General features: G+C 38.9%; 1 protein-coding gene across 6 annotated transcripts in view; it reads left to right on the top strand.

Moving 5' to 3' along the window:
• Positions 1-13,143, top strand: part of IPCEF1 (interaction protein for cytohesin exchange factors 1) — a 63,220-nt gene extending 50,077 nt beyond the window's left edge. For all 6 annotated transcript variants that reach the window (XM_071549283.1, XM_071549285.1, XM_071549284.1 and 3 more), the window contains 2 exons: positions 3,654-3,847; positions 7,311-13,143. In XM_071549283.1, coding sequence (XP_071405384.1) covers positions 3,654-3,847; positions 7,311-7,511 — 395 coding nt within the window. In that variant the 3' untranslated portion in view covers positions 7,512-13,143. The remainder of the gene's footprint in view (positions 1-3,653; positions 3,848-7,310) is intronic.
• Positions 13,144-21,663: the final 8,520 nt, after the last annotated feature.

The following is a 21,663-nucleotide window of genomic DNA, read 5'->3' on the forward strand; positions in this document are numbered from 1 at the left end:
GGATCCTGGAATGACAGATCCTTCCAGTGGCATCGCTCAACAGAATTGTTTATAGTTAGTACTGCCAAGGGAAGGGAAAAATGCACAGTGCACATGTTCTCCCTGATTGCATGTACGCAAGCATAAATGCTCACAATATGTAATATCCTTCCAATGTGGCCATTTGTTCCTTGCCACTAATCCTTCAGTAGGTCCTGAGAGAAAAATGAATGTATTTTATCTTAAAAATAGAATGAGATAAAGAAGTGCTGTAGTAGCATTTCAGTTTCCTAACTTACGTGACTGAGACGGAAAGTGCTTAGCTTGTAGAGTGGCTGGTGGAAGAGATAACTTGCAGTATTTTATTCTGAAGTGATTTTAAATGTGCCTGCTGTTTTCTGTGTGACCCGGCTGAAAAGACTATCTCCAGAGCAATGCTGGTGGGGCCCAACCTGTCCATATTATTAAGATTTTTTTACCAGTGGAATATATCCATCATTATAAACCTTCAGAAGTTAAAAAAAGGCTCAGAGTAGGCGTGTTACATTTGTCTTTGTGAGGCTTACATAGACAACAGGTTCATTTTTACACCAGGGCATGTGCTTGTGTAACTGCGTGGGTGTTGCATATATTTTTACTTTGTGATGGAAAGCAAATACTTGTAACAATTTGGTAGTATGGTCTAGACATCACAGGTTTCTTTCATAAGAAGAATCCAAATCACTGAAGCCTAAAAATACAGAACTGCTAAATGCCTGGGCCTCTGTTAGAGACTTGCTGCTCTGCAGGGCAGTACTCTGACTCCAGGTGTAAGCTATACCAGATTCTGGGAAAATGTGTCAGGAATATTGGAATCTGGAGGCAAACTCCAGTCTGTGTTTAAGCTTTGAGTCGCATGACTTTATTTCTCTTATCCAGCCTTAATTATCTCTCAGGTGTTTTGTGGGAAAAACAAGCAAGTAAACTACAGGTAGTGATTTTTCTTAGTTTACTTTTGTGGCATTGAGAGGCATGTAGAATACTGTAATGCACCATTGTGTGAGCGAGGAGAAATATATTTTCTTATCACAGATAATTTTATTTGGTTTGTTAATTGAACTCTAGATATAATGCCTCTGCCCTTCCTCCATCACCTCTTCCCCTTTCAGATTTAGAGCATCAAGCTAGTGGAATCAGTGGCAGTTTCAAGCCTGCAAAATGTGAGGTTTTGCTTTTTGAGCTTGGCTCAAGGGAATTCAGGGTACTGAGGACACTGAAATAGGTAAATCGGCCCTCAGCTTATAAGGGTTTACTGGCAGACATGCCATTTGTCAACAGCAATAGTATCTGTTTCTATACAAAATTACAATATGAATTTACTTATTTGCTACTTTTCAACTACTGTTGAAGTTCGTCAAAGATAGAGTTGGAAGTACTATATAACTCATATCTGGCTCTACACAATCTGTAGGTTTCACTCACCCTTGTTTTCCAAGAATTTGCTGAAATTCTGTATAGTTGCTTTACTGTCACTTCCTTTTTCCAGCTGATCTGAAGAATCTGGCACGTTCTCTTCCCTCTGAAATTATGCAATCCTGATTAATCCTTTTGGGGATGGGAATGATGAAATAATAGGATATAGGAGAGGAGTTTAATGTTGCGGTGTTGAAAGACACTGAAGGAAGTGAATTCACGTTGGTGGTCATGCGTGTCATCAGAGAGCCTTTTGCTGGGCTTTTCTGACTTTGGCTCCATCTTTTTCTGTGCTGAATATTACCATCCTCCAAAGAGTCATCCACAAGTGTATGGAAGATATCACTTCCATGCATGCTACTTTGTAACCTTTTTAGGTCACTGATGAGTATGGTGAGTGAGCCTCAAAAAGTATCTGGACCTAATGTCCCCCATGGATTCACTATATTTAAAAAGTTGCTGGACAGGATTGGAGCAATTTTTCCCCCCCTTCTTATACACTCTTTCTGGGATAGCTGATAAAGGTCAATTTATCTCTCATAATGTTACTCTGTACAGTTCTGATGGCTGATGTCTACAACAGAGTTGAGTCAGTCCTGTTTAGTAGCTGGCTAATGAAACAAACAGCTGCTTTATCCCAAGAAAGTAGGCAGGAAACTAGTTATGATTACAAGCCTTATGGCATGAGCCGACAGTTTTCAGGAAATACTACTGCCGTGTATTATGCCTTACACTTCCATTTTTTTTCTGTTTCCTGCAGCTTGTTAAATATACAACAGTTCTCCTTTTCCTCCCCCAGCAATGTACCAGTGTTGGAAGTTATATTTAGTTCTCGTCAAGTTACAGTACACTTTTTATAACCACACAGTAGTGAAGAATAGGCCAGCAACACAGTGAAGGCAAATATTTGTAGCGTATCATAAACCTTTTTTGTAACCTAAATATTTAGAGAGAACAGGGGTGTAGGAGGAAGCTGTACTTTATAAAACATGGAAAAGATAAGGAGCAGCTTCCCAAGCATACTGACATGTTGGAGAAGTCTTTTTGGCTGCAGCATTAGTGAGCAAAAGGATTTCTTCCTTTAGTTCAGAAAATATTTGCTGACTGAAGATGATTTAGAAAAGTAAATATTTAACATTTTATTAGAAGAAAAAAGTGCACAGCTAGTTCATGGGTGTATGAGGGACTGCAGTTGAGAAGAATCAACACTACTACTCCCAGTGAAATAAAACCAATTATTCCAGTGGATCTTGAGGTATTCACTAGCACCATGAATACAGTAATAACTTTAACATTTTCATTTAGTGTTCACTGAAGTAGAAAAGCTTGCAGTAAGGACTGAAGGGCAAGAAGTGAGTTGCAAAGTCTGTTACTGAAAATGTCCTTCTGCCAAAATGCCCCTAGATATACCTGGGGTACATTCTTGGTTTCCATCTGTTCAATTTTAAGTTGTTTTATTCTGAGAAATATTTTTGCTTCAATTTTCATCTTATTTTAATATATTCTCAGCTCCTTGCTTGCTTTTCCTTTCATGTCCTCACTGTCATGGAAGATGGTCCTGCAGCTTGGGAGCCATCAGAATAATTAACATGGAGATAATCAAGGCTTTGTTGTGAGGCTCTACAAACAAACTCTGCTGCAATCTGTGAAACTCAGGGGGTAGGCATAAGATGCCTCAAGTGTTATTGCTTTAATGTGTTTCCTTAGGAGCTTCTCTTGGGGCCCCTGAAATGTTACTATGTTTCATTTAATTGCTCAATTTTTTAAAAAACCCCTCTGTTTTCAGTGATTACCAAAACCTGATGATGAATCATCACACCAAATAGAATTTGACCTCTGAGTTTGACAGGTAGACATGTAGCTCACTGTAGGGAAGGGTGAATGGGGGTAGATGCTGTTCAAGTTGGTTTCATTCAAATAGAATTACTGACAGTTGTTCAAAGTCTGATACATTCAGAGCATTAAAGCAGCACTTTATTAGTGGAAATATAGGCTCTGACCTGTTTGGATCATTACCTGATTCTTAAAAGCATTTTAATTTGGAAGTATAACTTTCTCATATACATTGTTACCCTAGAAATTGCCCTAAAAGTTGCCCTTGGTTTTAACTTTAATACCATTACTTTTTGACTTGGCTCCAAGCCTTCCTGATGGCTGAACATAACATTTCTGTCTGCTGCCACATTCATGTTCTCATACCCAATTTATTCTTTTCTTTGCAGACCAGGAAAAATGTGATGATGATGATGAGATGGAGCGACTTTACAAGTCATTAGAGCAAGCAAGCCTGTCTCCCACTGGTGATCGTCGTCTATCAACAAAGAAGGAACTTAGGAAGTCATTTATCAAACGCAGCAAAAACCCCTCCATTAATGAGAAACTTCACAAAATTCGAATGCTGAACAGCACATTAAAGGTGAGCTTGCAGAGCTGGTCAGGGAAAAGCCTGAGACAAAGAAACAGTTTGCCTGAAAAAAGAAGCAGCATAGACTTCAGCCAAACTCTAATTACATATTCACTGAGAACCCCAGAGAATTTGGTTAAGATTTTGAATTTTTTTTCTGCTTCATTCTGATTATTGATATATGTTTTGTTGTTCAATTTGAACTGGAAGCAGAGGCAATAGTTCAGAAGGGACTCTTCTTGAAGAATTTCCAGCCTATTTGAAAAATTTAATAAAGAAAGCTTCTTTTAGCTAGCTGGAAAACTTGCAAGTTCAGCTGAACACACTAAACAGGGGAGCCTTAAAAAAGGAAAAGTAGACAAAGTACATTGATGATAAAGGACATGAAAATGACCCTGAGCCAAAAAAGGTTTTCCTTATGTGATTATTAGAGAATGTACAGGATGTGCCAAAGCTATTGTAAAGACCTCCTGTAACTAAAATATTTTTAATAACAAAAGCATCCTGCTTTTATGTTGGAAACATGTCTCAAACTGGAGGGGTGTAGGGGTTCAGAAGGCGTTCCATGAAAGGGCCAGTATATCTGTCTGGAATATAGGGATTTATGAAGCTGTTTACTCGCCAGCATCAAGTGTCATGGGATTTCAAAGCCTGCATCTGAATAGTACTGTGGGAAACAAAAGTCTTAATCACAGCATGTATATTGAAGGAGAGGAAAGAATAAATTCAGGTCTTGGCCTTCACTTGTTTCTTTTTATGCATTAGAAACAGGAATTGAGTAACTTGTTTCACATGCATGTATTTGGCTTCAAGCATTGTAAGCTGGAGAAATCCATGCGGTTGGTCTTGATGATCTTAGAACTCTTTTCCAACCTTAACAATTCTATGATTCTAAAATCTTATCCTATCAGCATAATCATTGGTTTAATTATTAGTTGCAATGACAGGCTTGACTTTGGCACCTCAGGTTGCATTGAAATTCCTGAAAGACGCAATTGAAAAGATAATTGGGAATTAAGGCATTCTCCATGGCTCTGTATCAGACATGGTGAGGTCTCTCCTCAGTATCTGAGAATCTTCAGTGATATGGCAGTGACTATGGCAATATTCATTTGCATCAGCAACAAAATGAGCCCCTCATGTAACACAAAGCTAGTTTAAAAGTATGTCTATGTTATAGAATAGGATGCTAAATACAGAAACATTCTGCCAAGTTTTCCCTGATGGGAGACACACTAATAAATCTAAGAACCAGTGAGTAAAAGATGAAGTTGCATTTTGTGGGACAATCACTTTCATCAGCATGGAGCTGAATGAAAGCCTTACTGCCAGACATGAGCAAGGAGGACAACTGTACATTGATTTAGCATGGGAGTATGTATAAGTTGTGATTAACAGTGTTTGTAAACTGAGGCTTGTCTAACACTTGTATTTAATATGGAGGAGTCATTTTTGGAGTGTTCATAATGTATAAAATGTGTTGATTTTTTTTAATGTAGTACAGACACTTTTTCATAGACACAAACAGAGTTCTATACACAGCAGTATGTAAGCCACCCTGTCTGAAAGGCAAATGCCTGCTGTGGGAAAGTGCCATATTCTTTATATCAGTGGAGTTATGTTCTTTTAAAGTCAATTTTCTTAGCATGTAACATGAGATATAAGATAATTGGTAATGATCCACTGGAAATGTAAAAATTAGGATTTTTTTCTTCTGATCTATATGTATTTTGCTTTTATTAAAACCCTATTAGTTTTGAAAGTGATTTATGAAAGTTTCAGTGCAATTTTAACTTTAGACTTTGACTCCATATCTTTAACAACAGATTAATGTTGCTGCCACAATATATCATTAACAAAACATGCTTTGGATACTTTGGAAGAGACAGAAGCTATGCACAAATGCATTACAGTCTTAGTGAATGTGAGAAATGGATTTAGTGCTACAGGAAAAATTCCATGGCATGACTTTTTGCCACCAAGTTTTGCCAGTGGAAATACTCTTTTTGCCCTTCTACCTTCCTATCTCCTCTCTTCTTCTCTTAGGCTAACTACAGATATCTCTGCCTCAATGCCAGAAGTCTTACAAGGGCTGACACTGAACAGTTGAATAAGTTTTTGTGTTTAAAAAGCAGCTAAATCATCACAGAGATTAGAGCAGCTGAAGGTTCATTAGAGTAGCAGAGCAATATGGGTGTATAAACAGCTGATTCCTACTATCAGGAAGTGAAATGAATGCACAGAAGTATTTTCAAGTTGTTTTCAAGGCACAGAGTGTCCTCAGGTATGATGAAAGGGTGGTAACAGGAGAAGATGACTGGAACTATTCCATTACGTTCACACACAGACTCGAGGGATGGAGCCAGGCAAAAGCAGTTTAGGTTTGTTAGTGCAGCATGGTGCCTCCGTTCAGAAATTGTAGCTGCTAATCAGGGCTTCTCTATCCTGTAGTCCACTGCATGGATAGGCAAAAAGGTCTGGATAAGCAAAGTGGTTCATAATGTCACCACACGTGAGGACACTAATGAACATTAATCTGTGAAAAGAAGATGCAATGAGGACAGAGCCAGGCTATTTTCAGTGGTGCCCACTGACAGGACCAGAAGTGATGGATTCAAACTGAAGTACAGGAGGTTTCCTCTGGATATCAAGAAACACTTTTTCACTGTGAGGGTGATCAAACACTGGCACAAGGTTGACCAGAGAGGCTGTAGAATCACTATCCTTGGAGATGCTCAAAAGTCTTCTGGACATGGTGCTAGGAAGACTGTTGTAGTAGGTGGCTCTGCTTTAGGAGGGGGTTGGACCAAATGACTTCCAGAGCTCCCTCCAAAACTCAACCCTTCTGTAGTTCTGTGACATACAGGGTCTCAGTGTTCCTATATTAGTGACTGCTTATGTCTTACAAGAGAACCAGGGTGTCTGCAATATTTGGTTTGAACTGCTGTTGCCTAAAAGTAGTTACCAGATTTATTAATAGTATCCAGTGGTAAATGGCAGCCACATGTGCTCTAGCCATTCTACTGCTAGAGTACAAATTATGTCCAAAATTATGTTTAGTCTAGCTCCCAGAGAAGAGACATTTATAGTGTGGCTGTGGAATAAGTATTTTTTTGAAAGTTAGAAGTGATGTGAATTATAGAAACAAATCCTGTTGTGTCTATTTTCATGCAAGTACTAACTTGTGAAACAGCATAACAATGTGTAATTTTGAAATGAATCTTCTCTCATGAAATTTTAAGAATCCAATTAAAAAAAATCTAGATGAAATCATAACTTGCCTTCAACTGGGATTAATTTTTCCTGTAGATTTAACTTTGATGACTTCTACTCTAAAAATAAGAACAAGCTTCCAGGAGAATCGGTAGTAGGCCATCTCCTTGTGACATGGTTCTCTAATGTTCCCAGAGTGTTTTTGTTATAGACAATGAGCTTGACAGTTTCTGTGGGACATAACCACTTGTTTTCTTCCTAGTGTAAGGAACATGACTTGGCCACAATTAACCAGTTGCTGGAGGACCCAAAGTTGACAGCGCTGAAGTACAGAGAGTGGAGAAGCACAAACATCATGCTGGTCCAAGATATTTATCAGCAGCAGGAGGTCCAGAACGTGTCCTCAGAGCATTGTGAGGAGCAAGAGGTGACTCCACAGCATATCACTGAAAGTGCTATATGATCAATGGTTCATGGCAAAATTTTCTCCATAGATCTCATGCACAGGCACTCTAAGCTGCTGTATATTGAGGTTTGTTTTTTGCAAGTGTTCTTCAGAAGGAAAACAATCCCTCTGCCAAAGTTTCCATTGCTCTTACAAAACTCAATTATGTCAAAAGGGTAAATGTCCCATGTTAAAAATGCATGCCCAAACCTGGGCTGCATACCTAAAAAGACTATTTAATGAAACAGTGAAGAAAGGTTTTTCAGTCTTTGGAGAAGAAAAAGATGTATGTCCAGCTCCTGGAAGTCACAGAACTGTGTAATATGTACTGCATAAATGCAAGAGCCTTGGGAGTACTTTAATTATGTAACTTTCCTTTAAATGAACCTAAACCGATACCAACAGGATGTAGTCTCTACTTTTTTACTCTCTAAGGTGACCTGATGTATGCATTTTCATCTCTGCATTCATTCACTTTTACCACTCTACCAGTTTAAACTCAGACAAACAGAACAGTAATTTTGCATGAATTTATACTACAGACAGCCAGCAGGCACCCAGTTTGGGCTCTGCCTGATGTTTTATGAGTTTCAAATTTATTTATGGTCCAGACCAAGGTACTGTCTTTCTACATGAAGAAGAGAAGATCTTTTGATTTTGCTAATATGTGATTTGCTCTGCATTGAGACAAGTTTCAACTTTTCTTATGGACTTGGCAGAATTCCTTGGAAGATTATTTTCTGCTTTCTTATTTTTGACATTTGGGAAGTTATAAGGTACAAGTTCATCCCAGAGTCCTACTTAGGAAGGTGATCAAGTTCACAAGGCAGAAGCTAAATAACTAAACCCCTAATGTGGACCTGAATGTATAAAACAAAGCTGCAAATATTTTTGTAGATGTATGTAATTTTGTGGCTTATATGAATGTGACTATATACTGTATATATGTTTTATTTATATATTTATATGTGCTTAATTTCCTAATACAAATAGGCACACATGGACCAAACCCACCCACCTGCAAGTGCTTGTAAGTTGACTTCAAATGCCTCGTTGTTTTTTGTTCCATTATTAGTCACAGTAATGGCTCTACAGCTGAGACTACCTTGAGACATCTGCTGTAACTTTTTCCTCTGTTTCTCTATCTTTGAGTTTTAGATGAAGAAAATGTGTACAACTTAGGACCAGAAAAGAAGACTTCTAGAAAGTTTCAGGATTTTCCTTTGGGGAAACAAAAATAAGAGGTTTTGCTGCAGGATCATATTTTTTTGCTACATGGTTCTCAGTATAAGGTTTGGGTATTTTGCTTTCCCATCTTCTGCAAGTGTACAAGTATGAGGAGTTTTGCAGAGCGCTGAATTTTGAAAAGATAGAATTAGCCCAAATTCTCAAATTAATGCCACTACAGAAACTGTGACCATCTGCACTTCTGTTGGCTTTTTTATAAAGATATTCTTTGCCACTAGTTTTCAACAGTTTATCTTCTAAGGCAAAATGCACTATAGAGATGTAGCCATAGTCATCTGTCTTTATACATTATATGTTATATCATAGCTTGACTAAGAAAACAAAAGTTAATGGTGTTAGTGGGAACATATGAAATCTTTTCCATCTGTGTGGTGATTAGTTCAGCTGTTGATATTGCATTTTAACACTCAGTAACTTTTCTTTTAAAATAGGGACATGGAATTATGTCTCAATGCATCAAAAATGGCACTTAAAGCTATGCTGAGTGTGAGAACTGAGGAGTTGGTAAGCTATAAGAGAGGGGAAATGAAAGGAAGGTTGTAGGCTCCTTTGATACTGGCTTTAATGGAAGCAGGTCAGGGAAATGGGTTGAATGCAGAAGCAGGCCTATGCTTGGTATAGCATCCCTGTCTCAGCTATAAAAGAGTTTCAGAGTTTGAGGGTAAGGACTGATATTGGGTCAGAATTTAATAACTGGGATTGGTCTGCTTGTGAGGAACCAATGTTAGCTGGGACAAGGAAGTAGTTGACAATGCCTAAATGGGGAAGCAGACACAAACCCCTAGGTGGTTAAAACCTGGTTGTTTTCAGGAAATTGTCATATGAGCAGTGATTACACCACTTCACTAATTCTAACTAGAATCTGACAGACATTAAGCAAGCTTAATATCTGGCACAATTTGGTTTAGAGTAATTATGAAGCCCATTTTAAGGCTGTTTTTTTTTTGGTTGGTTAGTGGGGCTTGTTTGTTTGTTTGTTTTGGGTTTTTTGTTTTTGTATTTTTGGGGAGGTTGTTTTTAGAGGGGGTGTTTTGGTTGGCTTTTTGTTTGTTTTTTTTTGGTTTCTTTTTTTTTTAATCTTTCACCATTTACATTGACATGATATCAACTAAATGCTGAGAGCACACTGAAAATTAGGAGTGTAGGGATTAATCTGCTTGGTCCATATCATTTTCAACTACATGGTGCTGAGTAATTGATAAATATTGGAGGTTTCTCATTAAACAAAGCATGTAAACACCATTTTTCTTCAAAGTATCTCCCCTTAGATCTTGAAAACAAGCATATGCTTAACTGGCCTGTTGGGCTGGGCCAGACAAATTAGTGCCTTGCAATTCTGAGTAAAGTCCTAGTCAACTCCACTTGCTGAAGTAGATTTGCAGTATACAAAGGAAAGTGCTATGTGGCCTATACATGCTGTGTTGGCTCTTTTCACACTGTGCATATACAAAACAGCTTTCCCAAATATAGAGACAGAAAAATGTCCTTGAACTGCCCAAACTCTACTATTGGTTCTGACAGATTACAGAGCCTTAAAACTGTTTTTGAATTACTCTTTCAGAAGGTCAGTAGATATTTATTGTTGAACTATTGAGGTTTTGGAGAACTGATGAGAATGAGTTCTATCTCTTAGAATGGAGTTAACTGTCTTAGAGAAGAACAGAAAATTCTTGAATGGGGTTACTTTAATCCAGTTACTACTTTAACAAATTTCTGTGTTCAAGGAAACAAATGTATGAGTTTTATGCAAGCACAGTGCTGGAAGCCCAACTCTATTCTCTCTGACTATTATTTAGATCCAAAACAAATGGAAAGTGTGGAAAATGTGAACTGAAAATTGCAATAAAACAGGATTAATTTTCTGGCACTGGTAATTAATATGACAGTTTTCGCTTGGTATTGGGTTCATCACAATGGGATGCACAGCAGCGTGAAAGGCACAATCAGAGACGGAAGTGTGAACGAGCTGACAGCTACAGCTAGTGGATGTAGCAGGAAGCCACCTCAGCAGGAGAAATTTGGACGACTCCGTGCTCTGCTCACTGATGCTTGGAGTAATCAGTATTTGCTGGTCTGAATTTGGAAGACCTTCACTGTTGACTTATAGTATAGGGAGCTGTGTATCCCTAGTGTGTGAATGTCCAGAAGCTTTCAACAATCTGCCTCATGGGGCTTGTTTCATGTACTTTTTCAGCAGAAAGTATGGATGTGTGCACATGCACAATTATTTTTCTGTCAGTAAAGCCTTTTGGTATTGGTGCATTAAGTCCAGCAATGCAGATTTTGGAATTACTAATAACAGTATCTAATTGCAACTGCTTCTGCAGCCTGTCTCTGGTAGCTTTTTTGGAAGGTGAATCTCTCTGCTTTTGTGGTGTAGATCTCAGAAGCTACCAGAATGAGGTGGGATACCATTTCCTTTTTATGATGGGAGAGATTTCATGTAGGGACCATGAACCATTTCTACATCTAGTTCTGATGATTTAATCAATGCTGGTGTTTCACCTGAAACAGGAATAAATAGGAATTATGTGTGACTTTTCTTTTTTTGCAAATAATTTTAATTTTGGAGGAAACATTTATATTGAGAAAAAAGGCTGCTTTGGGACAACCAAGGAGAAAGGGGATGAAAAAATGTGGTCTTTGATTTAAAACTGTAGAAATTTAGAATTTAGACTTATTTCTAGCTTGGAAAAATTACGTGCATGTAAGCTTACATATCTGTTACAGATTTAATATGAAAACCTCTTTTTTAAACTCCTCAGGTAGCAAAGGAGTCCATGTGAGCATACTTCTGTGTGAGGAACACCTTGTTTGTGTTTCGGGTTTGGGCTTTACTTTCTGTTTTGCTTGTTCAGTCATACAAAAGTAACCAATTGTAACGAGGGCTTAGGTTTATTTCATTTATATGAGATGTCTTTCTGTTATCAGGAAGCCAAAGTGATTTTCTTGTAGCAGTAGAGCCATAGTGGAATTTCCTGGTTTGTGTGGGGCATTTCAAAGCAGCAGACATTTTAAGATGTCAGTGAGTATTTCCTTGACTCTTGAAGATTTATCCCATTTTTGTTTTCTTCAAGCTGCAACATTCTTGCATTTTTTAAAAACTGGCTTCATTATGAAATGAAACAAAACTGACGTGAAAAAAGGAAAAGGAAAAACAGAATAGAAAAGCTCTGAGCTAAGATCAGACTGAAATTCTCATCTCTCCATAAGGGTAATGGGAGTTAAGCTTGCCAAAAGCTGAGCATTTCAACACTGAAAAAAGATTGTAAGGTGTTGAAGAGAGTACTACATTCCTTGAAATTCGCTATGGGAGAAGTTCCAAGGCCTGTCTGCTCTGGAAAAACGAATATTTTTCTAATTTATTTCCTCCTGGTAAAAATCCAAAGGGAGTGGTTTATAAGCTGGCAACAAGTTAAAATGACAAATGAATGTAATTTATTGATAGTTCAGAAGCCTTGATATATGATCTTGAAATGATTGATTTTAGATGACTCAGCCTTTAACAAAGAAAATCCGTTTCTTTGGGAAAGCATTGTAGCTACCAGTGTCTGAGGCTTATGTACCTCATCTAGTCTGCATGAGGCCCATTTTGAGGATGGAAGTGTATGGCATTTCAATAATGAAAATAGCTTGTGTCATCACACCATAGCTTAGGAACCACTCCCTGTGTCCTAGATCCCTTAGGACCTACCCAAACTATTCTGGCTCTTTACTTTTCTTATGGTAGTTTTACCTTCTCTGAGTTAAAAATAATAAAAAAAATAGGATGTGAAAACACGTATTTAACTCTCACATGAAGAGAAACTAGCACTAGTCTAGCAAAGATTCATGTAAGTCTCATTATTTATGAGTGCTTTATCAGAATTACTCACCTGGTGAAATGCCATATGTACATACTAATATGAGTGCTCTTCTGCAAAGATTTCAGTGGTGCTGAGGACTGGCCAAAGGGAAGTATGGGCATGTCTATTCCATTACTCTCTGTGTAGAGACAAAAAACCATGCATAGAGGAATATTTGTAAGGTTATCTGTTAGACAGGGGAGCAGGGTCTGCAGCACCATGAAGGTATATGGAATCCCATGTTGCTATTTTACCTGCTGAGTCTTTTTTCTTTCTTTCCTCACTAGTTTAAAACTCACAGCACAATGTTGGCACTCAGCTCTGCCTTTTTACTGCTTGTTGCCCACATATGTGAATTTATTGCCATGGAATGATACACACATCTTACAGAATGAGAGCCTTATATTTGCACTTGTCAATTAAACACTGAAATGAGAGAACATTTTGCTCAGCCTTTTTTTTCTTTTCACTGCAGATTTTTCAGTTTACTGCTGTGCAATAAAATAAAGTTTTGCCAGTTCTTTAAACAAGCAATTTCTCCAGGGAACTAAAATTACTACTAAGTTGTATAATCTGGAACCAAGAAGAGTCAATGAATCGTTTGACTAAGGAATGCCTCCTGCTAGTAGGCAATGCAAGTTTTGAAACTGCTGTTACAATAGTTAACTCTCTTTAATTAGTTGTTGTTGCCACCCTTTAGGAAAAGCATGGGATGTTCCTGGATTTCTATTAGCTCCCAGAGAAGCCTGTTTCAATGAAAAGTGGACTGGGGCCTTTGTCCAAAGGTTTTCTCTTTAGCGGGATAGGGCAGCCAGGTAGCATTATGGTGAAGTGCATTTCCCAGGAAATGGAGCTGTCCTAAGAGCTCATGTGCTCTCCATTCTCTGAAGGAAGAATGTTCCTGTCCTTTCTGTTCTCCCAGTTCTCCTACGAGCTCCCTCTGCTTGCCTTGGACTAATCCGCCCATCATTTGCTACTTCTGTCAGCTTAGCCAAGTGTGGTAGTTTTGGCCTTAGTTTTAGCTAGGCCTAGATTAGGCCTTCATTTTAGTAGGCCTCAGTTCAGTAGGCCCAGATAGTATTACATAGATTAGAAGGGACGAGTATCACCTGACTTAAGCAATCAAAGAGATATTTCATATCATCTGATGTCAAATCAAGTATAAAAGAAAATGTAGGAGGTGCCTAGTCCAGTTTTCCTTCATGGCTGGTTACTGAGTGTTCATGCTAACACTGTGCTGGGAACGATAGGCCTTACCACTACTTTTCAGCTGTTTTGGTTCATGAAGTAAACATTTTTTCTTGTTGGTTTTTCTCCTTTCTTGCCAGGTGTCTCTTAGAAGGTGCCTTTTTGGAGTGCTTTATGGTTGGGTTGGCAGAATCTATTATTGGGTGGGAGACTTGGTGTGGAGTTGTTGTTTCTTTTTACATTTGTAGATAAGTGTTATATTGCATTTTGTTTTTAATTTTCCCTCTTTTGTGTAACTATAAAAACCTCGCCATTTTAAGTTTTAGTTTTTTACCTCCCTCCCTTTCCCCAGGAGGGTGGCTCTGACTCTGTAGTTGGTACTTGGCATTGTGCCAGGCCATTCCACAGTGCCGAGTCAGCGAGCTGGATACTCATCTGCAATGATACTGGGAACAGACACAGCGAGCTGGATACTCATCTGCAATGATCAAGAATAAAATTGCCTTATGGAGAAGTTCAGTGCCTTACAGAGTCCTGATAAGGGAGGCAGCTGGATTGTGTAGGAAGAAGCAGAAGGAAGAAGTGGGAGGGAAGAGGGTGACTTTTTCCTTTTAGAAGCAGAACGTTGCCTTGACTCAGCTTCCCACAAAGTTTTACCTTTGCTTTTCACCAAGCAATTATTTCCCTTTTTTTTCTCCCGCAACGCAGTGAATTGTGAAGACAACCTGAGAGAACAGCTTTCATGTGATCTCAGACTGTGTTATTGCTTTCTGTTTCTGCACCTGAAAGCCAAACTCTACCAAAAAAATCTGCAATTATATGTTTTCTTGGGATCTTTCCTGGCATGCTTGCTGTGGGAAGCTGACAGGGGGGAGGCAGTGGTTGGGGCTGGGGCACCATACTAGCTATGGCACTTCACCTCACTGCCTTGGGCTGCCTCTTGTTTTGCTATTGGTTTTAACTTACACCCTCTTGTGGTGGCACAAAATGAATACAAAGGAATTGCTCATCATGATTTGGACATTTGACTTTTGTCTGCTTAAAAGAACTGCTGAGCTTCACCAACCTTCCTGACAGTCCCTATGAGCTTGGGGTCAGCATGTTCACTACCAACACAGAGGGCAAAGGCACCACTCCTGGCATCTCTGTCTATTTTGCAATGGCTCAATCGTCATTCTTATGGTATTACTTTGTCTTGTTTCTTGTTGCTGAAAGAAAGTCCTTATATCAGTGAAAAAGTTCATGTATTATCTTCCTGTGCTCAAGAAATATCCTACTTGTCACCAGGGGATGTTTAAAATTGTCTGACAGAAGGCTCGGCTGTACATGGAATTCTGTGTATGGTGACAAACTGCTCTGTTATTTTTGATGGGGAAAAGTGTATCTTTCCTCTTTCCACTTCGTGGCAGAGTGGTATCAGTTTTGGACAGACAAACAAGTTCGTGTAGTGCCACTGGGAAAACAGCTTCGGAAAATGAGTCTCAGCATGTTTCTAATGGAGAAAACTGGTCCCTCAGCACAGCCTGCTGGCTGCTGGCGAGACCGCAGGCAAGGGTGAAAATCACAGGTTTCTATGTAAGAGGGGAAGTAATAATGTTACTGCTGTAGGCGTGATGGTCTCAGTCCTCATCTGAGCAAATTTTGCAGTGAGGAAACAGCATTTGCTGCAGGTGGAAAAATAGAGATGCTGTCTGGCATACCAACCCACTCCAGACTTAAAAGAGTAGCAGTAAACTGAAACCAAGGTCAGTCTGGGGATAAAGATGCTCTGTGAGGAAGAGCAAGTGAACACCTAGGTGGCCAAGGCAGGCACAAAGAGGAGGTAAATCGGAGTAGAGAGGGGAGAGGGTGGAGAATGAGGAAGGGCTGATTATTGTCTGCAGGGAGATCAGTGGAAATCTCCCATCAGCCAAAAAACTCATTCAGAGGGGACAATTTTTAGTAGCAGGTTATTTCACTTCCACAGATCTCATCCAGCAACTTGTGAAAGCTATTTTGCAGAATACCCTCAAAGATGAGGTTGAAAGGTCAGAGATTGCTTTGTCAAAAATGCTCCCATGCTGCATTTAAGAACTATAGTATGCTTTTGTCTCTTATGAAATGTTCTGCGCAAGTCTGGTAAGCTCCCAAAGCCACCATCACAGTGTGTCACAGGAAAACAGCTGAAAAGTCAGAGGCATCTCCAGTTCTTCAGCCATTGCAATGGCAGCCACATTCTGGCAACTGATAGGCCTACCTGTGGTCTTGTGGTCCTCTTGCTGAAGTAGAATGTATGTTTCTAAAGTGCATTTTCCTAAATCTTATCTTTATTACAGGCAGTAAATTCAGTTCACCTTGGTTAGCACTTAAATTTATAAATTACGGCAGCAATGAAGTTGACCATGATAGTGATGTCATTTCCTGTGAAGTTTGAAAATTTTGCTCTACAAATACCAGAAGGAACCCCAAATAAGATTTCATACTGTTGTAAAACACACACATCAGCTTTCCAGATAGACGTGATATTTCATCATGAAAATAATTTTTTTCTGTGAAGTAGTTTATTCTGTTCATCTTGGTACATTAGTGAGGAATATAAAAATAGTATGGCTAAAGATGAGAGATATTTATTGTGTATTGCTCTGATTAATCCCTTCTAATCCAGCAGTATTTTCTGGAGTACACATAAATTTGCACATACCCACAGATTTACAGATTAAGGTGCTGATATAGGTTGCAACAAAACACCCTGAGCTTGAAAAAAGGTGTGTTAAAGCCTGCAAATTATTGAACACTCACAATATTTTTTCCTCATAACACTCTTTACATAACATTTTATTTCAGTGTTCATCATAAACTTAGAGGAAAAAACTGATTCTTCTCTTAACACTTATTGATATCTCTGTAAAAAGCCCAGCAGCAGCCATCAAATGCGTCATTAGAAACTATGCACTTAAAAGGAACAATCATTTCTAGAAAAGAATAAGACCAGAAAGAAGATTGCTGCTGTGTTCCACTGAACTTACAGCAGACAGAAGGTAAAAGAACAACTATAAAGCAGACACAGTATTTTAAAGGGAAAAGAGAGGGGAAGTGGGAAGGGGAAACCTTGGTAAAACAGCCCATGGAGGTAACCACCTACATGATACTTAAAATTTACCTTGAGTTTTACTCCAGTATAGGTAACCCTGATCTCATTGAATTTTCCTGCATAATAAATTTACTTATACTGTTTGTTTTCTTTTTCTAATTTACTTTTAAACTGTATTTTATTATTGAGGTAAGTTTGTTTAGGGCCTGCAAGAGATTTGCTGAAAGTTTTGCTGTGAGTACCTAACATTCACTGCAACTAGTGACCCCTACTATTATTTTAAAACCAAAACACTACAAGGGTTGCTTTAGATAGTGTTTTGCTTATCCCTTACAGGAAAATTCACCAATCCAGAGATTTGAAAGCCAAACCCAAATGCTGTAGCCTTCTCTTCAGACATTCTACAAAAGCAGTTTGGTAGTCTTTTACCAAGTCCAAACGGTCCCAACACATGCTGTTTTAAGAAAAGGGTATTCTTGATTCAATAAGTTGAAATCATATTATACCTTCATGATACTTCTGTCTAAAAGATGTCTCTACTACATATATTTTCACAAGGTAGCTAGTTACCTGAATTGGACATTGCTTCACTTCCTACCAACTGCAATTCCTTTTCTGGCCGTTTAAAGACTCCCTGCTATTAGAGGGACTAAAACTTCTAGCTGGTGAAGGGTCTGGAGCACAGGTCTTATGAGGAGTGGCTGAGGGAGCTGGGGATGTTTATCCTGGAGAAAAGCGGGGACCTCATCACTCTCTACAACTTCCTGAAAGGAGGCTATGACCAGGTGGGAGTCAGTCTCTTCTCCCAAGTAACAAGTGATGGAATGAGAGGAAATGGTCTCAAGTTGTGCTAGAGAGGTTTTGATTGGATATTAGTAAATATTTCTTCATTGAGAGGGTTGCTGTCCAGGGAAGTGGTGGAGTCCTGATGCCTGAAGGTATTTAAAAGATGTGTAGATGTGGTGTTTAGGGACATGGTTTAGTGATGGACCTGGCAGTGCTGGGATAACAGTTGAACTTGACGACCTTAAAGTCCTTTTCCAGCCTTAATGATTCTATGATTCTATTTCAGTTCAACCAATAGATAGAAATACAAGTGGTGTGACTACATGTGCAATTCCGCTGCTACTTCTCCTACTTTCATACAGTTAACAAGAGGTTTCTCTGCCACCTCTAATGCATGGTGTTCTTAGGAGAGAAGAAAAGCTTTCTTACAATTATCTCATATTCAAAATCCAAATTACAGAGATAATGAAGGTAATATAAAAGGCAACAAAAATGCTCTATCAAATGCTTAAAAAAATTAGTCTTCTGTTGCTCTGTAACGAACTGCTGCATTGAGCCAGAGACAATTAGCATGGAGGGATGTTATAGTTAGTAGCGACACCAATGGGAGGCCTCCTGTTTGGAGTTCATCTGGTGATGATATTCATCTTCTCCATTACAAAGAACTGACAAAAAAATGAAATTCTGATCCATCATAAGCTGATAGATACTTTGATACAGTCTGATTCTCTCTTAAAAAAGAAAATCTCATAAACATTTTATAAAAACTTTAGTGTTAGTCAGTGTTATGATGCTACCATTCTCTGCTTTCGGGTAATTGCACAATAATACATGGGAGCAATACTGATTTTTAAATCCTTCAGAGCAGGAGTTTTTGTCTGCCTTCATCATTGACCCTTTATCACATTTTGATCCACTAGGCTGTATTTATCCCTCTGACTCAATGCATTGGAAACTGGGAAGAGTGAGTTCTTCTGATGCTGCATACTGACTGCATTATAAGAGAAATAAAATAGGTATTTACAGAAAGAGACTGCGACAGTAAAGTGATGTGCAGAAACACCAAAGTGATGCATCATTTACATGTGAACGGCATATGCCTTGAGCCTGCCCTGTTCTCTGTTCTTTTGTATTCTGTTCTCTGGAACATCAGATATGAGAAATATTCCAGTGAAGGAATACAAAGAAAGTAATTAAATTTGAACAGCCTATGTCATTCCTGTATTATTGACTAAACCAAGCAAGCATTTAACATAAGAGGCTGAACATGTACATTCATAGACTTGTTAAGGAGAGAGAATTCAGATTATCCTGAACTAAATTGCTCCTTATTCACAAATACATAGCTTCTTTGAAAAATTCAAAAGAAAATACTAGTTAGAAATCTGTGAGGGAGGAGAAAAAAAGGGAGAAGAATACAGATGAGAAATTGGTTGAACAGTTACATCCAAAGAATAGTGGTCTAAGGCTCAATGACCAGATGACATCAGCGACAAATGGTGTCCTTCAGCACTCCATACTGGGATCAGTACTATTTAATGTTTTCATCATACTTACAGACAGATTGAGTTCACCCTCAGCAAGCTTGCTGATGACACCAAGATGAGTGGTCTATTGACATAATCGAAGGATGGGATGCCACCCAGTGGGACCTGGATAAGTTCAAGAAGTGGGATCAAGGGAATTTCATGAAGTCCAACAAGGCCAAGTGCAACATCCTCACATGGGTTGGGGCAAACCATCAGACTGAGGGGTGAATGAATTCAAGCCCTGTTGAAAAGGACTTGAGGTGTTGGTGGACAAAAAGCTGGACATGAGTCAACTGGACTGCATCAAAAACAGTATGGCCAACAGGTCAAGGGAAGTGATTCTGCCCCTCTGCTCTGCTCTTGTGAGACCTCACCTGGAGTGCTACATTCAGATCTGGGATCCTCAGCAAAGAAAAGATATTGACCTGTTGGAGATTCCAGAGAAAGCCACAAAAATGATCAGAGGGCTAGAGAACCACTCCTATGAAGACAGGCTGAGAGAGTTGGGGTTGTTCAGCCTGTAAGAGAGACAGCTTGGAGCAGCCTTCCAGTACTTGAAGGGGGCCTATAAGGAAGATGGGGCAATATTTTTAACAGAGTCTGTTGCAGTAAGACAACGCATAAAGGTTTTCAGCTAAAAGAGGGTTGACTAAGTTTAGTTTGGACTTGATATAAGAAAGTATTTTTTACAAGGAGGGTGGTAAAACATTGGAACTGAGATAAAAGCTTAGAGTAATATTTATGGTCTTTGAAGCAGTGTTCCCTCTGTGTCTACACAGGGATAACTCATGTCACTAAGGGCTGATGAGCCTGCAGTAATGCTGTGTCTAGAAAGAAACACCAAATTACATTTAAGGCTATTAGAGACAAAAGTGACAAATTTTGGCTGTAAAAAAAAGGTGACATGTAGAACAGATCTAGGGTGGGCAGAGACTAAGAAGCAAAGGTCTAACTCTAGTCCGAATGTTAGTTGTCAATCTGAGAACACCACCCAATATCAAATCAAAATTAGAAGAAAAGCAACAGCCTTTCTAAAAAACAACAAAGACTGAGGAAAGGGGATCTACTGACAGGCAATTCTGATTTTTCAGTAGGCCAGGCAGGTGAAAGAGCAGAATGGATAGACAGGTGGCAAGTATGACAGAATGAAGAACTAGGAATTTCAGAGGTACTGGAGGAGCTGGTGAGCATGTGGAAAAACGTGATCTAGCTGAGATACAGAGTGCACCACTTCTGAAAAATTTGTTAGATGCTACAATTCACCAAAGGCTTTTAAAGAAACTGATATATAATAATATAAAGAAAAACAAATCCTTCATGAATTAACAACTGAATGAGAGAGAAGAAATAACCAGTAGGAATAAATAATACATAAGTGGAAGGAAGTTTCCAGTGATTCCCCAGAAAGTTGCTGTCCCATTTTGTCATATATTTCATGTTAAAAGGGGCATGCAGTAAAACAACAATGCTTATAAAAACACAATGTTATTTAAAATAGTCAAAACTAGGCCAAAGAGCTCATGGTATTGGGTGACGGGGCAAACAAGTGATGGATGGCATGCAAAGTTCATATATACAAAATGGGTGTTTGTGGAGAAAAAAAATCCCAACCACATATATACCATATAGGTCATAAATTAGGTGTTACTGATCAGGCAAAAGATCTTAAGAGTCACTGTGGGTAATCCCCTTAAAACATCCATGCTTAAGCATGTTCAAATGGCAATGAGCACACTAGGAAATAAAAAACTGAGGAGTTATATAATAAAGTCTGTAAAAGCATGACTGGTATGAAGAACAGAAGAAAAATAGCCAGGATTAGTCCTTACTGAATAATGATATTGATACCATCTTGCTCAAGTGTCATACTGAATTGCCATTATTCACTTCCCTTCTCCATCCCTCCCATCTCTCAAATATGAAATATGCCTAACTGAAATACCTGGCTGAACTTTTAAAATAAACAAGATAGGAATATTTAACCACAACTCAAACATGGGGCTCCTTGCTAGAGCAAATTTTAGGTAGCAACTTCCATCAGTTTGGAGATTGAAGAATTCTTTCAGTCATTCCATAAAGAAAAACTCACCAAGGTCTTCTATAAGTTATAAGTACTTCTGCAACGATAGAGAAAATGTGCCTGGTAACATTGTCAGGACTCAAACCCACTGGAACAAAACAAAATTTGCCTTTAAGCTAGTTAATTCTTTTTGTGACCAAAATTGTCTAGGAGCATACAGGTCAGCAGGGAGCCAGGCAATAATGCCAGGCTCTGTACCCTGCTGCTGGGATTAGCAGTACAGGCAAGCTTGCCCCAGTGCCTGCGAGTGTGCTCAGGCTGTTTATTTTAATAGGCCTGGAAAGCCCCATCTGCCAGAAGCTGAAAAAAGAAATCTTTCTCCTGCTCACCCTGTCTTTCTGCTAACAGAGACAGGATCCCATGCTGGCCACCTCCAGGAGCTGAACATCTACAGGGAGTTCTCAGCACAGGAGGGGCATGTATG

Source organism: Pithys albifrons, chromosome 2, assembly GCF_047495875.1.
Source record: "Pithys albifrons albifrons isolate INPA30051 chromosome 2, PitAlb_v1, whole genome shotgun sequence".
In the NCBI taxonomy this organism is placed as follows: domain Eukaryota; kingdom Metazoa; phylum Chordata; class Aves; order Passeriformes; family Thamnophilidae; genus Pithys; species Pithys albifrons.